Raw genomic sequence first — 17,989 nt, 5'->3', positions numbered from 1 at the left:
TGTAAAGTATGACCACAATCTTTTCACTACTGCTATTATTATTACTATTCCTACTACTATTACCCCTATTGCTATTAGGAATTTTCTGATCAGTCTGTGTTTCATTTACTGATTAAATAATTAATCCTGTGGTTTTATTAAGACTTTTGCACAGTTAGGATATAAGCATTTCTTTGTCAGTGATGGAAATAATGGTCTTGGCTCTGCTTTTTACTACAGTAGTGCAAATCTTGAATAATTTAATTGTCAGTGTAACAGTGCCAAGGAAACAGCAAATTTAAGTCCAATGTGTGTTTGCTATTGTCCTTAAGAATTAGTTTACTCTCTTCTAAGTACTTCCATTCATAAATGATGTGTCATTTTAGCAACCATAATTGCCTTCTGAAACAATGTTTTTGTTGTTTTTCTAAGGATTTCCCGAAGTTGGAGGAGTGTTTTTGTTTTGTTTAAGAAAATGAAACACAGTTTTAAACCTGGATCAGATGCCAGAAAACATTCTCCTCTCCTCCCCCTTCCTCTTCATCTGCCTTTTCCTCTAAGTCCTCTATCAACTCTCTCCTTTAACTGCAGAACCTAAACTACTTTATTAAAGGTCTGAGCTTGATGAAGCTGCTTGACTCTCCTGGATTTTGGGCTGAGGAAAAAAAAAAAAAATCCAAATAACAAAAACAAGAGGAAAAGAAAACGAAACAAGGACAGGCACTTAAGGCAGAGTTGCATGTTGCCTTGTGTAGCTGATCCAAGGCAGCAGACTCATTGTGTGAACTTAACCCATCACAAGTGTCAGTGCTTTTGCTTAATGCCCTTCATCCCCAGTCTTAAGATGATACCTTTACTTTGGCTTCACAACAGGGAAAACAAAAAAAGAAACCTTAACTGACCAGCAGTCATGTTTCAGTGTTGTGTGGTATCTCTGTGTGGCATTGGTACTGGAACGTGGCTGTGTTTCCCCCTCATTTATATGCAGGAGTTCCTCTTGAGGCATAAGGTTAAATCTGTGTAATAAAATATTCAGGATAAGGGTGTCAACTGTGTTCTTGTTTCCCTGACATTCTCACACTTTTAATCTTAAAAAATGAAAAGTCTCCTCACAGTATTTGTTTATTTTGCTTTCTGTTCTTTTAATAAGTTCATTTTCTCAAAGGCAGAGGAAATAAGTTGGTGAACTTCATTGCGATAACTGGCTAGAAATGTTCAAAGGTACCTTTAAATCTAGAATTAGAGAAGTCAGCACTTTCCTTTTGTGTGAATTTTTTTCCTACATATGAGACGTAGGTTTGTTTCACATCTGCCAAGTCTAAATCTTTTTTAGAAGCATAAACATTTTTTAGAAGATTGAATTTGGGGAGGAATAGCATTAATATGTCAAGAGACAAAGTGTTCAAGAAAGTAGAAATTATACATAGATCATTCCTTAAACAAAGTTATGCTTTGCTTGCTCAATACAACAATTAAATTGTTTTGATTTTGTATGGATAATTGGAAACTTTAACTTTGTGACTTCTTAATCCAGTCTAATAACAAGTTGACTCCTGAGGTTTCTGAAAGTTCCCTCTTTCTCTTCCATCTCTATAATTTAGAGATAGAGGATGTCTAAAAGAGAGAAAGAAAGAGAGAGAGGAGGGAGAGCAAGAAAGGCTTAAAGGCTTCTTCCAGCAGTAGGTACTAGAGTCCATCAGCAATGCTACTCCTGCTGAGCTGGCAGCTGCTTCCCAAAGTTCAGAGAGGTCACCATGGTTTCTTTCCTGTTTCTCCTCCAGGCATTGAATTGCTGGGGGAGCTGGAAAAAAAGGCATCTTCCTTTCTTGCCTTACAACATAAAGACAAAATCCTTCCTCCCTATCTAAATGTGTTCTGGTGAGGCATATAAAAGTTCAGATGTGATGAAAATTATTTGGGTTACTGTGATACTTTTACCCAGAAATATCTGAAAGACATTACAGACTAATTGACATACCAAAATATGACATCTGAGGATGTGCCCTCCTGTGCATGATGAATTTGCAAATGCAAAGATTTTTTTCACCATTAACTTGCCGCTTTCTCAGGAGATAAAACAAATTATTTGGTAAATACTTCAAAATACTATTGCTGATAATTTAGGACAATGCAGACTAATGTATCCAATTAAAATTCTAGGAGGAGAAAATACATATTTTAAGGAAACAGAACACAAGCTGAGCCCTCTGTTGATAAAGGAAACAAGTAAGAAAATTCAATGTTTATAGTAAGAACTCCCAGTCTATCACTCATCAAACATGTTGTTCCTCATAGTGCAGTATGCTCATGGGTCTGGTCCAGGGAAATCAGCCTGGATGAAATAGTACAGCAAATCAATTCAGTTGCTTTAAACCCCCGTGTGGGCTTGTCCACAGGACTAGAGAGCTCTGAATTTAGGTAGACGACAAAGGGAACTCTAATTGTGACAAAGGATGTGTTTAATGCATGTATAAGTAGATTTGTTGAGATCACACTTTTAGTCTCTTTGGCTTAATTTTCCTATTTCCACCTTCCCGGGAAGTCCTACAATAACAACAAAAGCCTATAGCTATAAAGTCTCCTTCCTCGTGGTTCTGATTCAAATATTTGAAGTTAGGTTGATTAATTTTTTGGATACAAATACGAATTTTTATCCCTTGTTTTGGCATTTAAAAGGAGTAGAATCTTATTTAGCACTCTTTCTTTGCCAGCTAATCATATATTTCACATGCTTATTTTTTCCCTAATTATTCAGTTACCAGACTGTAGCAACTTTGAACTGTTTATATATAAAGTCTGCTGTTTGAAAGAGAGTAAGTTATATTTAAAATTTCCCTCTGTTTTTTAAGTACATAAACTCATATGCAGTGCCAAATATGCCTTTCCAGTATATAATAATAGGGATCTAATTGCACCAGTTTCCCAAGGGGCACAAAAGTAGAAAAGCAGAGCCTGCGTGGAAAACACCCTTTCTTTTTCGCCTTTGGCCGTGACAGGCTCCTACATACGGAATGAAATTCCATCCTCACAGAAGTCTGTAGCAAAGATTTGACTGACTCCAGGGGGGCTGGATTTGGACCTACATGCCTGATTTCAGGGTGTGATTTTGGTGATGAAGCAAGCTTTAAGGAGTGGGTAAGAATATTCACTGTGGAAGGAAGTTATCGTGATAACGTTTTCTCCAGTCTCTCTCCCATGCTGGAATAACTTTCTCCTCTGGCATATGATTTCATCTTTCTGAGGAAGACTAGGAAAAGCACTTACTAAACAGACCCGCAGCTTCTGGAAAAGCTCAGTGGGAAAATTTGCTTTTTAACTGCGTGTGTACAAACTCAGTGGCATCCATGGCAAAGCAGTGGTCCTTGTGTGAAAAAGAGACAACTGTGGCAGGAGTAGGAACCCTGGTTTATCCTGCTGGTGCCCCAAGATCTGCCGACTGGAAATCATGTTTCCCAGCAGATCATTGCCCTCAGAGTATAGCTAAGGGGCCATGCTAATATTTCCTTCCTGAAGGGAGACAGCACATTGGGTTGTCCTTAATGTGAACTGTATGAACTTTTGTACCTTTTCCTTTTCTTCTTGTCTTCTCAGAAGGAGGAGGATTTGTCCCAATATAGTCAAAGCATGCCGTTATGAAGCACTGACTTATAAACAGCATTTAATAAAGATTTTCCTTTATAATCTCATGTTTTCAAGAATAATGTGGTTTTCATTCATATTCTACTGAGTTAGGTGGTCTCACTTTATTACTACCAGTATATTTAACAGTACTGTGAAGTGTGAATTCCTGGGTCTTACCAGCTCAGTTTTTCCAATAGATGAAGCTCAGGCAATGAGGTATTTTGGGTACATTTTTGTTTTATCTCCTGTTTCCCTAGTGTCAGCTGTAACAAACTCAGCCCAAGTAAAAAAATTCTGATTTGTTCCCCATCCTGTTTGTATACAGACAATCAAATCCTTGTTTTGGAGCTATTTGCTGTGGTGGTTGCTGGGATTGCTTCATTGCTAGAAGATGAGGTGGGATATTGCTGGGTGTGTTGACCTACCTTTGTGTCTTACCCTGCCCTCGAGTTGCATGGGAAACATTATTGCAGAACAGGGTGCAGACTTTGCTGTTCTCTCTTCTCCAACTTGTCTTTTTTTCCGTCATCCACTGAAGAAATGGAAATAAAAATCTTTGTACACAAGCCAATAAAAAACCCCAAAATGCAAGTTTGGGACTTAGTTGCATTTGCTAAGCCTACACACATATGCATTATAATAGTGTTGCGTGTTAAAACATTCATGTCTCTTGATTAAAAAGCTCATCTAAAGAATAAAGTTCATCAGTGCTTATCTTTTACCATTCACTCAGTGTTCTACGTAGTCACACACAAACAGGCAAAACAGTAACTCATCAGACCTTTTAGAGCTGCCTAACCCACTTTTTGTCTTTATTATGAAACTAAGATTTGGTCAACTGAGGTCAAGTTGTGCACTTAACACAGCTTCCATTATAGTCAGTGAACTCTGTAACAGAGAGTAAAGTCAAAATATAAACAGAGAACATTTCTGCAGCAGCTCTGGGCTGGGATTAACTTGGATCACCTAGTCTTCTGCTTTTAATGAAATTCTCTCCCTTGTATTTTCTTGTTTGGAAGAGAGTCCAAAGTTATCTCATGCTAATTTAGTTAGGCAGTGCCCTCCAGGGATGTCACAGGCCTCCATGACCTCTCCAGAGAGACTCAGCAAAGGGATGAGGAGAATTAAACATTCCTGAGAAATTGCAAAGCAGGAGCCCCCAGAGATTTCACATAGAAATGAGCTCCAGACTAGCTGCCAGAGACCCAAGTCACCTTTTCAGCACTTCCTTGACATGTCTCTGCCAGTCCCATCTGGCTTGATTCAGGGGGTCAGCGTGGGGACTGAGAGGTGGCAGCTAGAGAGGGCAGGATTCGAGGGAGGTCTGCATTACAGTAGTCTCGGGCTTTAGATGCTTCTCCAGGATGTGCAGCAAGATGGTTTTATTTCCTTTCCTTCCCACATGGTCTCATGCTTTGCTATTTTCTTCGTGCTAAAAAGGAGAAGAACACTAAGTGAGGAGGTTTAAGAATAAGTTTAGTTATTATTTCACCATGTGATGCAACAGTTTGTTTCATACCTGGTTTTACAATTACCTCTTGGGTCAAATGCAGAAAAGAGTGTGGCATCAGAGAGCTACTTACAGTGATATGAGTTACACATCCCACTTTCCTCTCTTTTATGCTGGTAGGCTGTAGAAATTAATGAAATTGATTTCACATGAACCCGGAATTAGGCATGGTTTGCAGGACAGAATATTTCTCTGGAAAAATATTCAAAGAGTTAATTTACAAGTTTCCTTCAATTATTTTGCAAAAAGGGAAAAAATAAATTTTATGAAGTTTAATCAACAGAGCAAAAGACACAACTGTAGCTTGATTATTAGTACCTTGATCACCTGAGTAGTTATCTCACTTATTTCTTGCATCATAACAATTATCTGCACTATTGCAAGGAACGTCTATTTTTTTGAATTTTGGAAAATGTAATCTAACGATGATTTCTGTGTGAACTCATCCTTACATTTCCTTGCTCCTTTAATTTGTCTTTAATTAGTCCAGAGCTAGTCAGTATTAAGGAAGAATGTTTGAATTCCCACCTTTCAATATAAAAGTGCAAAGTTTAATCTAATAATATAACAAATAATGTACTTCATCATGAAATGTCTGTGCTACCCTTAACTTTCTTACAGCACTTTAGTTCCATAAATACTATGACTCCAGTTTTCTAGACAGCAGATTTTGGGCTGTAAGATGAAATGCTTTAGTGAAGGCTCCAAAGAGAGTCATTAACACTGCTGAGATTGGGAGACTGCTCATCATTTGGTTGGACCAAACTGAAACCAATAAGCAGGCAGGACCTAAAACTGGATCCATGTAATTAGAACGTGCTTATGGTATAGCTACAACAAAAAACATACAGAACAGAGAATTATGTTCATGTGAAATATGTTTCAGCAGTTGATTTATAAATCTCTGAGAAGAAGAATAAAAAGAATTGACTGAGACTTGCATATGGAAACCAGCATATAAGGGATGATGGTGTCATTGTGGTGATAAATCCATTGCATTCTGCAATGACTCATGCCTGTGCCACTGTTATTTGCCTGAGAACAGACCTCTGGCCTTGCCCAGTAATGCGTGTGGGAACGTTGTTCCCGGTGTCTGACCTGTGGGAGTTATTCCAGCCTTAATGGCAGGATACCTAGTGTGTGTGGAGTCTCGTTCATGTCCATGGGGAGGGAGGGCCCTTAATTTGTCTGGATGTGATATGAGCAATGACTTCTGACATGCATGTAGCAGAGATTTATTGCGAGCAAAAGTTGAAGTGTGATAATGCTACTGGGGTATTCTGTAATAATATGGTAAAACACTTGTCATCACTTCATCTCAGGCAGTGAAAGTCAATTGTATATGCTACACAGAGACAGATAAAAAACATAAGTATACTTAAAACTTCATATGGTTTGCATTTTTCGTAACAGCTCTCCTGACTCTAATATAAGACAGGTTTTAATTTTGTTTTGGGTAAGTGGATGTGCTTACAGTCTCACACCCACAATTCCATGGCTTTAAATAGAATCGCTCCCAGGGTGCATAAAAGAACACATGCTGTTATGTGAAGGATTTATCCAGGATGCCAGGATTGTATTTATTGCTGGGAACAAACTGAATAAAATTTTCTATTCCATTCTGACACTAGCCCATGGAGAGCAGCCGTATCTATGGTTTCAGTGCAGATCCTTCCCTTTCCCTGACTCAGGATTTGTTGCAACTGAGTGCTGCTGCAGGAACAGTAATTAGTAATGACGGTGGAATCAGAATGGACAGAGCAAGCCAAGGGAAGGTCAATGCAAAATGCCCTCCAAATGTATTTTTGAGCATGCTCAAAAATAATCTTCACATTGCCTTTTCACATCTGCGCAGCACAGCCAGACTTCTAACAGCCATCCTTTGGTTTCTGGGATCATTTTGCTGTTGCCTTTTTCTAGCTGAGATTTCCATGCCCCAATTTGGGATGGCAGAGATCATGAGCTCGTACCGGACCCTGAGCACGGAAGAACTCAGCCAGAGCAACTGTAGTGCTAACACCGTGGCAGCAAGCCTGTGAGGCAGATTCCTCTGTCCCAGGGCTTGGGTTAAAACCGCCAGACTCTTTGCATAAGCTGCTATATCACATGGTGGCCGTTTTGGGTACTGTTGGCCTAAAATTGAACTTGTGACATGAGGTAAAAATAAAAAAGAAAATAAATCCCTCTGTATTGCATTACCGTATCCCTGAGGCATCAAAGCCGTGTGCTTGTCTCAGTCTGTACTCAGCCAAGAGAATTTAGCATCAAATTCCAAAATGTTGTCACCTGAAATGTTCTGGTAAAGGAAAAGAAAAAAAAATCCATTGCACCAGGAATGACATTACCTTAGCATCCTTCTTCTCTTTTTTCAGATGACTACTTGCTTTTTATAGTTAGTAAAATGGTGCCTGATGTGCAATTTTATCACTGTCTCACAAGTAATAATGACTTAATGGCGGAAATTTTTCTTACTTCCAACTCCAGTACACTGAGATCTGCAATAAAATCAAAAAGTGAAGTTCAGTGGTGTGTTTAAGATAGCAGGCTCTTTATTTGCACAGCTTATTCAGACAAAGATTCTAATTTTTAAAAACAAAACCAATAGTAAATGTTTTGCTCAGGGGGAGTAAATTGACATTTCATTTCATTTATTTTAGATTAATATTCAAGAATGTAACATATTTGAAAACTCATAGCAGTCTGAGGAGAAAATGCATGAAGCTCAAAAGTGTGAGATGAACTCTGGAAATTTGAGGGGGAAATGTAATTTATTAAATAAATTTCAGGTTAATTTTATATTATTAACTAACTCTTTCTCCCTGCGTTGTTTTTCAATAGCACTGTTCATGAATTTTATCTTTAGTGCTCTTGCTTTGTTATTCTTACTGTCCTAAAAGACTGCTCTTCTTTCTTTCTCAATTATACCCTCAAATATCTGTAAACATTATAAAGTGCTGCTTTATTATCTCTGAGCCTATCTGCCTGTGCTCTGGCCATTCTCTGCTGCTCTTAGAAATTCTTTTACAGTACAACTAGTGGTTTAACCTGAGTCAGAGCCTACTGGATAGGCATTGGACAGACCAGCAACCCTGGAGAAGAGAAGCCAGCAAGCTGCAGAGGCAGAAAAGGAAGATTTGGAGAGAGAAAATAATTTTCTGAGTCATGGTATGGATAACAGCATTGTTGTTTCTGTGGAGATCAGTGATACTTTGGCCTATAGATTATGCTGTTCCTCCTACCCCCATCAAAAGGAGCATAAGTCAGCTTGAGTTTAGCTGTAAGTGTTTAAGCAATCCAGGAAAGAAATAGGAGGCAAACAGGTGTTAGAAGCAGGAACCAGGATCTTTTTATAGTCAAATGTTGCACTGTAAACATTTTTGTGATCAATATCTACATTGTGATCATTATTCTGAGGCTGATTGTTTTGCCCCAGTGAACGTGCCAGTACTTGACTTGAAAGCCTCGCCTGTTTTCTTGTGGTTAGATCATGACCCCAACCAGCCCTTCCTGGCATGGGTCCCTAAGACTCCTCTGCCCTCACCGCAACCTGGGTACAACCCTTTACTTTAGCGGTGAGTAATCCTGTCAAATGGGAGCCTGCCTCTTTGTGAAGAGGCATTTTGTTGTACATTCATATAAAAATAGCAAGGAAAATTAATTCTGGAAGGGTAGAAAGGGAGGGGAAAGCGGGTCAAATATCTTTCCGAATTGCCTGCTAGGTGGAGCCTGGGAAACATGTATTTGCTCTATAGACTTGTCTATGTAATTCAGATCTGAGCGGTTAAACTCTCACATACTTTCTTCAATTCAGATTTCTCTCTCTCTCTCTCTCTCTCAATTTTTTTTTTTTTTTTTTTTTTCCTCTCTTTAGCTTTGAATTTCTTTCCCTTTTCTCTTAAACAGAATTTAAGGAAGCTCTTTGTTAGCAATTAGAACAATATCCTCCAAAACTGAAATGAAAGAAACAGAGCATATGTGCATCCTTTCTGTATTTTTTCATTAATTTACTTTGTGTCACACATGTCACTTCCAATCTAGCCATTTGAAGAATAAACAAACCATTGTGGATTTAAAAATCTGTTCAAAATTTTTTGGCAGGAAAAAAGGACTATATTAATTTTCATTGTTGGTTGAGGTTTCCCAACAAGAAGCTTTACTGTTTCTTTTTTGCCTCCAGCTAGCAACTAAAGATCAGTTATAAAACTGTATACAAATACTTCCACATATTGAAAGAACAATATTTTGACATTCAGTGACACAAGGGGGGAAAAAAAGGAGTAATCTAGTTTTTGATAACACAATGAGAACTTTGTGTTCACCCGAGGTCCATGTGAGAAACACCATGTTGCGTTAACAGGGAAGGTTGACCTTTAAGGTTTATCTGGATTATAATTCTTGTGGTTTTTATTAATAGAACTGCCTACTAAAGTTTCACGAGTCCTCCATGAGATCTTTAAAACAATTGGCCTATCTACTTACAAGAGAGAAGTTAGACAGTATTTCCCAGTATTTCCTACAGATGTGAGGGCTTTTGTTTCAGAAGACATTGATATTGTTTTCATTTGAGATGGTCCACAAAGATTATCAGGTATTTTATTATCTTAGTAACTTTATAATTGTTGGATTATTATCTTTCAATGTGTCAACTATACTCTTTCAACTTGAAAGAAAAAATCATAGACCGGAACACAGTTCTGCTCTGAACAAGTTCACCTCTAGAGCCAAACCATAGGATTTGACTAAATCAGCAAGCATGCTTCAAATTGCTTCTGTGGAAATTTCTCAACTGTAACGTCAAAAATTTCTGAGAAAGTTTATAAAATTAGTCCCTATCTCATCCCAGGAGACTTGCTGTTTGTTTACTTTCCTGGGATTCTTAAGGTAAATTTTCCATTGTTTCTTATCAAATGATGGGGTTTTTTTTCTCTCAGAGGAAAATGTTTTTATCTCAAATCTGTTCCCATTTATATTTTTTGTGTCTGCAATGTCTATGGTTTGCAAATGGAGCTCTTCTGAATGGAAGCAGCTGCCATGTCATAAGCACTCAATGTCTCCTCAGAGTGAGCAGAAAAGACACAGCTGAAGGAAAAACTTTGTATACAGACTTTGGAGTCCTTATGTTCAGCATTACACAGTTAAGGAAGAAGCATATCAAAATGAATTTAAACTGATGAGATCTGATAGATACTTAAATGGTGTTCACAAGGATTTTTCCATGAATGAAGGCTCCTTGAGCAACAGATCTTGCACCAACGCTGTGATTTTTGGTAATCTGAGAAAACAGGATGATGACTCTTTGGAGGAAAGGAAGAGGCATGTGTCCTGCCCTTCTTGGGAAGTACCTCTTTTGCTGGAGGTTTTGAGAAAGGGTTGAGCATGTGAAAAGTCACCAAGTGCAATGATAGACAATGGCTTTAATCCTGAACTTACATTTGCCTTTCAAATACAAGCTGTGACAGCCCAGTAAGGTTCTTACTTATTGGGTGTGCACCCTTGCTTTTTAAGTAGCTGAGCAAGAAGGGTTGTAATTTAGGGGGGAAAAAGGCATGGTAGTACATTGATTATGCATACTCCCATATTCCCGCTGTCACTGGCTTCTTAGGAGTATCGGCATGCCTGGCAGCACATCCCTGTGGTTTTCTTTGGCAAGAGTCTCTCTGCTGTGCTTGCCTTGACCTATAACATTGTCAGAAACAAGTACTAAAGCAATAGTCATTACTCTAGACTGAACTCCCATTGTGGCAGGGAGCACGGGATCATGCCCAACACTTTTGTATGTTGGCTGTCAGGCAGAGGCAGCTTACAGCTTACTCTCATCACAACACTTCTGTGCTGTGCTTCAGCTTCACTGGTGTTTTTCAGCCATATGTGCTATGGCCCTGTTGTGTGCAAAATGTGCAAGCAGATTTTACACCCCCCCCCCGCCGCCCTGTGTTGTGTGTTATCTGCAAGTCTCACTGTGTCTTTATATAATCTCCTTGTATAACACACTCTGATGCCTACCGGGTACACCCAGGACACACCTACTCCTTTAACAGCCCCACAAGTCAATCAGATGTGGGTGACTCAGCCCTCAGTGTAGCACCTTTTCTTCCTTCTCTGCCCCTCCAAAAGTGAGTAAATAGATAACCTGGGAGTCAGTTTGGGTTCAGAGCTCTGAGTCAATGTCCTGTCTCACTTTTCTAAGGCACCATCATCAATTGTGGTCAGTTCTGTAGCAGCTTGAGAAACCACAGCCAGTCGGCTGGGTTGTGTCAGGAGGAGCCGGGTGGTGGCATCTGGAACTGCTCCTCATCCCAAGCAGGCAGGAAATGCGTGGGCATGACATCTCCACACGTCGCTCGGCACGGGAGATGCCAAGCAGTCTCTGTCAATGCCAGTGCAGTTGAGCTGGGACAATGCAGAGAAGGAGGTGGTACAATAGCCCTGTCTTTTGTGGCACAAATGGAACAGTCCCTCATGATGCACGCAGGAACAGCAGTCATGCCAGGCCTTTGTGCTCACCATATGGGGAGAAGACTCTCCTTTGCTCCCACATCCCTGTAAAGGCTCATCATGCTTTGGCCCAAAATGCTCAATTCTCCTTCTCAGCAGTGACCCCAGCAGGATAGCCATGTTTGGGATCACTAGAGTACCATATCCAACCCACTGAATGCTTCTGCCCACTTCTAGACAATAGACTATGGAATACCATAAAGATAGAATTTCTATAAATGGTGATAATGTACTTTTGGGTCTCTCCAGGTGGTGATGTTTTCTGACTTAGTCAGAAGTTGCTCCCTGATTGTTGACAGCCTTGAGGTAACCCATTCCTTCCGCAGTGATAAGTAGAGCTAGACATTCACCAGCCTCTGCTTCTTTGCCTCTGAAACTCACAGACAACGCACCATGCATCAGGCTGCAACTATCTGTTCCATCTCCTAAAGTAAACATTACTGATTTGGTCTGATTTTTTTTCTCCATGTGTGGCAAATGCAAAGTCAGAATTTCCCTGAGTAACACCTAGAAAGACTTATGGAAGTGGTTTTTTCTACAGTATAGGTTTTGGGAAAAACTGCTATGTAGCAGTGCAGGTCAATAGTAATTAGTACCAACAGGAACATTTCCTATTTATCCCACTGTGGGACCTGTTCAGTCATATCTGGTTTGGGTGTTGAATTGGATGAGACATAGGAAAAGGCTTTATACTTATTGCTTTGAATAAAAATGTCTTTTATTTCTAGAGCAGAAATCATCAGCTGTCCTTTAAAATCTTAAAAAGTTGGATTTATTTTTGCTCTTGAATAGGAAGATACCTGATTATGAGCCCATTTTAACTATACGTAGTGCGAGAGCAGACAGTGAAACAGAAGTCTCAAATACATGGAGTTAAACATAACCTCAACTACCGGGTCTTTGTTATCCATGGATGACAGCCCAGTTAATAAATGTCTTCTTACTGGGATGCTAGACTGGAAGTTAATGGTGAAACACGTCTACAACATACTCTAGATTCTCGAGACAAGCAGACACATCACAGCCATAGTGGCAGCGGCATGCACAAAATGTATCTGTATGGGGGTTGTGTTCATCGAACTTGGGGGTTCCCACTTACTAGCCCAGGTGCAAACACTGCATAAGCAAAGAGGTTGGGGCAGGGATAAGACTGGTTCATGTTTTGGATATGTTGCTTGAAAATGTTGCTTACTACTGGCAGGGGTTTATATAGAGAAAAGGGTAGAGGGGAAAGATGAAAGAGGAAAGATTTTGGCAGAGGCTGGAGTTCAGGCATGCAGAACAGATATCCTAGTCCACATAATCATAAAAGTGTGTCTGCTTGCTAGACTAGCTACATATCTCCTGTTAGGTTTCTGTCTTTAAAAGTAAATGACATAGAAGTGCCTTTAGACTTTGTGACTTGGCAGACCAGAGCCAAAAAGAATTCAAATACAAAAAATATGTTTTGTCACTTTTGCCATTAACGGAAGAGTCTTACTCAAAGTGAGTCAAAGCCTGAATTGTTTCCATGGTAGTTTTCTCCTCCTATTCAACATCTACCCACATTTTGTTATCCATACTGAGCAAAAATTTAGGGAGAGTGTGGCAGAACTGAACACAAGTAATTTCTTTACTTGCTGTCAGCCCATCCAGAAAAGCCTTTACAAAGAAATACAGGAAAATCCACAATTTTCAGTTCCTGCACCAGAAAAATTCCTAAAATATATGACCTTGTGATGGTTAAAAGATAGCCAAAAGCCAAAGCTGGGCAATGTTTTTATCCCAGTTCAGCCATGTCATGGGTCATGTGGTTCAGCATGTGAACAGGAAGGTGAGAATGGCTGAACTTTTGCCTCAGTTGTGCAGTCCATCAGAGAATAAATGGAGCAAATCACTCTGCAGCTGGATCAGGAGGTGAACGGCTGAATACCTCTCACACAGAGGCCTTTGTGTTCTGGACATGATCTAGCATTATGATGGGACCCACTAATCTGAGGCTTTGTAGCAATTACTAACCCATTATCACGCTAGAACATGAGATCATTTATCTTCTAATTCAGAGTGTCACCTGTTCTTCATTTGCCAGTCAATAACCATTAATTACTTTCAGTGGAAATTTAAACAAAGCTTTTCCCCTCTGTTAAAACCAGTAAGCCATTCAGTAATGACAAATAAACCTGGAGCTGTATCACCCCCTTTCCTCTCATTCTCAGCCACAAGTCTGGTACAATATGGTTTCTTAAAGGAAATGCCTAGAAATTCATAGGTCAAGGAGCTTTATTAGTCTGATGTGAGGAGAATCACATTCCTAGTGCTTGATGTAGGGAAATGATATAGCTCCTGCCTGTACATGGATGTCTTATTAGTTGTTGTGGGCTGTACCTGAGGAAATATAATTTTGGCTGTGAGACTTGTTCAGTTTTTTCTTTCTTCTGGCTTGCCTTGACATTTTTTTACAGACTGTTCATGCAGACCCATTAAAAGCAAGAGCATTTGGTCACCTTCCTCAATGCAAAACAGAGCTATCACTTACTTTGTAATTTTTAGCATGTAAATTTTTTTCATACCTGATTGGATTGAGGTAACTCTAAGTGCCAATAATTGTAAATGCCAGAAAAAATAAAAGAACCCGCAGTGATAGATTCTCAAGTAACCATTAATCTAAACATTCTTTCCTGGTAGGATTTGAAGCAAAAATCACATTTAGCAACTCTGTTTGCACTGTTTGATCATTTCTAAGTTGATCCTGTTGAAATTTACTGCAGTTTAAGTCGCATTCCTAAGACAGCGATTGCATGCTTTTTGAAATGGTAGACAGAAGTTGATAAATCCAAATGCATAAAACCTCTGGGTTTATTTCATTGGGCCCACTGTCAAAGGTTGATCTTCTGTTAGTATTTTGCAGCTGCCTCCTTCAGTGTAGGGTGTGTTTTAGAGTAAAGAGAAACTTTCAACTCTATTTCATATTAATACGAAAAGTAAAGCGTAAATATTTTAAATACTCTCTAAAATGTTGACTGTCTTGGCATAAGTGCCTGCACTGAAACTGTACCAAAGGAATTACAATACTGAGATGTTTAAAAGTGGAGGGGTGGCAAAAAAATTGTAGGAAGTCTGATCCTGCTTCTACTTAGCCGTATTGATATTACTTTACCGATGGTCATAGTAAATAGCAGGTGCTTGTGCTAATTGCATATGCAGTCAACCAATGTAGCATTTTTGGGTAAGGGGGGATTTTTACTGATACATGAGGTTTTGTTTCTACATCTCTCTCCAATGTAACTGACACTACAGTGTTAAGGCAAGAAAAGGAGTTCATTTATGTGCAGCAAACATCCAGCAAAGTTTGGAGGAGAACCATTGCCCCTGACTGACTGATTGTCTAATGTTGGAAATCCATATTTGCCCAAATAGTGCCCTCTCATATGAGGATGTGTAAGACTGCTTAAGGAAGCCTGAAGGTTTGTGAAGTCAGGGACTAAGCTGCGAGAATCAAAACTATCAACCAGTTATTTTAGATACTCCTGTTACCTTTCTGTGCAGCTGCTGCTACTGTGAATCTTGCAAGCTTGTCCAGTCATGAAGAAACAGGACTTGGTGATTTATGGTGACCTCTCAAATCAGCAGGGAAACCCCAGTGTTCCAAAAAAGCTCATGTATGAGATACAAGTTAAGACATCTCCTCCCCACAAGATGACTTTCATCAGCCAGTTGGGGATTTCTGCGTCATTGGCTAGGATGTTCAGTCCTGGAAAGGAAAAATAAAGTTGCTGCCATTGTCCTGCCCAGCAGGTCATCTCCCTAAAGCACAATTTATAATTTATGTCAAGGACTTCACAGCAGTTGCCCAAAACCGAGCTTTCCACGCACATTCAAGAAGTAAAAAGGTTCAAAAGGAACATGTTAATAAAATCTTGTCAAAACTTTGGAAGATGCATAAAATAATAACTGTAAAGAAAAATGGCTTGCACCTAGAACCATTTAAGTGGGATGTATTGCCTTGTATGCAGGACATTGATTTATTGAGAATAGAGAGGAAAAATTGAATATTTCAGGTGGTATTTATGAAGAGAACCTGAGATATCCCAAAGCTTTTATTAATCTGATTTGCAGAGTATCCACTACCATCAGGGGACCTACTAAAGTTGTTTTCTTTAAAGCTGATGTGAAGAGGTCAATGCAAATAGCATCATGGATTACAATGTGAGAGGATGACAGTCCTTTTTACCATATGGAGCGAGAGTTGAATTATTTTGTTTCCCTCTTCTGGTTATTTATTAAATGAGGATCATGCCATACAGGTATTCCCTTTTCCTCTCCAAAGGAAATGAAGCGTTTGCATCGTTTTGATGGATCTAAAGTAATAATTAATCTGTACAACTACAGCTCCTATGCAGTCAAACAGTCCAGTTACAGCCTTGCACATCAGAAAATTGAAATGTACCTGTGGTGATATCTCAGACAAGTCACACATGTCTTTGAATACCTCTTTTCCATCTGCTTTCCAGCTTTCCTGCTGACTTAGCCGGCCAGCCCTCTGAGATGGCGCCCACCCATCATTACTTGTTTGTGGGAAAGGACTTTGTGAAAGACATTGCAATGGGAATTAAAAACTGGTCCCATGAAATGCAAACATGTTGACAATCCGATGAAGTTTTGCTTCTAAAGATACTGTGAAACTCTTGCTGCACAAACAGTCCTCTGTAACTGATGTTAGTGATTGTGTTGCTTTTCCACCAGCGTTTTCTCTGTTCCTGTGTCAAAAGTTTCTTCTTCAGTAATTTAATATGTAACATTCAACACATATTCAGCAGGGACAGTGGATTTACTTGGTTAAATAACTTTTTAAATACTTACTCTTAATTAAAATCTCATCTTAGGCAAAACAAATGCGGCAGAAGAAACAGCCAGAAGGATCCATATTTTCATGCTTCAGTGTGTTTGACATCACTGTGTAGCAGACAGACAACAGCACTCTGGACTGAAATATTACAAAATTTTGCTCTTTTACCCGTATCAATGTCAGTTCATGCAGTGCTTTAAACAAGTGAATCCATGCTCATGAGCACTAAACCAAGCCTCAGCGTTCAAAAGTAAACATATTAAAGTCTCCCCTGCAGAAACTCCCGCTGTGAAACAAATTGAAAATCAAATACAGCATTGTTTTCTGTAATAAGAAATAATTGAACTCTTTTCAGAGTTGCACTGAACTGGTTAATAGCCACTGTGTAAAGAAGGTGCTAATTTCCCCAGCTTGGGGTATGTGTGTGTACATGTAGTTATTTCCAAATCAAAAATGCGGTAATACAATATCATGTACCAAAGAGGCCACTTACATGTGCACTGAATCTGACTTTGTTTATCTTTCTGCAGGCCATGTGGTTGATGTTGCAAACAGATGAGCCTGAGGACTTTGTCATAGCCACTGGGGAGGTCCACAGTGTCCGTGAATTTGTGGAGAAGTCATTTAAGCACATTGGGAAAACCATCGTGTAAGTATGAGGATGAGAGAGTAGCCACAAGTTGAACGTTTCTAGCCTCTCACATTTGCTGCGACAAAACAGAGTGTTTGTTGTCTACATTCCTTTTTTTTCCCACCCTCACTTTTTGCTTGTAACATATGAGACCTTCCATGCATGAATGACTGCCACAGCAGATACGTCTAGTGTTGCCCCCTAGATGGGTTAATCTTAATTTTTTTGTCAAAGTCTTCATTCTTTTTCCTCCCTGTCTCGGGGCAGGGAAGCCCCTCCAAAGATGCTAGTAACCAGGGTGCGGATCATCACCTTCCTTCAAGAGGGGCTTTTCTACCCAATTCTCCACTTTGTGCCCCAGATCCCAGCAGTCCTGTCCCCATCCTCTATGATCTGAAGAGGTGACACTTACCAGCCCTGTTCTTTCCAGGTGTCAGCCCATCAGCCACACTACAAGGCTTATGTAGCAAACCCCTCTACATTCCTATCAACTCTTCTTCTACTAAGCTTTAGAAATGTTGAGCAGTGGGTGCAGAACGTTTACAATGCATATTCCACATAGTTTGATTGAAAATACAAAATTCCTTCCCAAGGCCGTATAATAAAACCAGGATGGCTTGGTGAGCGCTTTCTGTAATTTATATTTTTATTGTTTATTATTTTTTCAATTTCCCTCCTTCTGTATCTTCTCTGGGCCCCATGCATCAACATACCAATCTCAGCTGGAAAAGGGAGAGGAAAGCCACAGGCTCTTCCATGACGCTAGCGCCAGGGCTGTTCCTCAGGCCATCAAAGTCACTTGTGCAGCTGGTGAACTTTTGACAGGGCCAATAAGTTTTACTTGGGAACAAAAACTTGACAAATTCAATAAATATGCAGAAGTGCACAGATATATACAATATTATTTGAACAGCCAGTGGGTGGCTGG

General features: G+C 39.6%; 1 protein-coding gene across 2 annotated transcripts in view; it reads left to right on the top strand.

Moving 5' to 3' along the window:
• The window catches only part of GMDS (GDP-mannose 4,6-dehydratase), a 405,745-nt gene that overhangs the window by 305,927 nt on the left and 81,829 nt on the right, over window positions 1-17,989 (top strand). For both annotated transcript variants that reach the window (XM_066325722.1, XM_066325731.1), the window contains exon 8: window positions 16,961-17,079. In XM_066325722.1, coding sequence (XP_066181819.1) covers window positions 16,961-17,079 — 119 coding nt within the window. The remainder of the gene's footprint in view (window positions 1-16,960; window positions 17,080-17,989) is intronic.

The sequence above is a fragment of the Sylvia atricapilla genome, chromosome 1 (genome assembly GCF_009819655.1).
Source record: "Sylvia atricapilla isolate bSylAtr1 chromosome 1, bSylAtr1.pri, whole genome shotgun sequence".
NCBI lineage: Eukaryota > Metazoa > Chordata > Aves > Passeriformes > Sylviidae > Sylvia > Sylvia atricapilla.
This window is presented reverse-complemented; position numbering and strand designations above follow the sequence as displayed.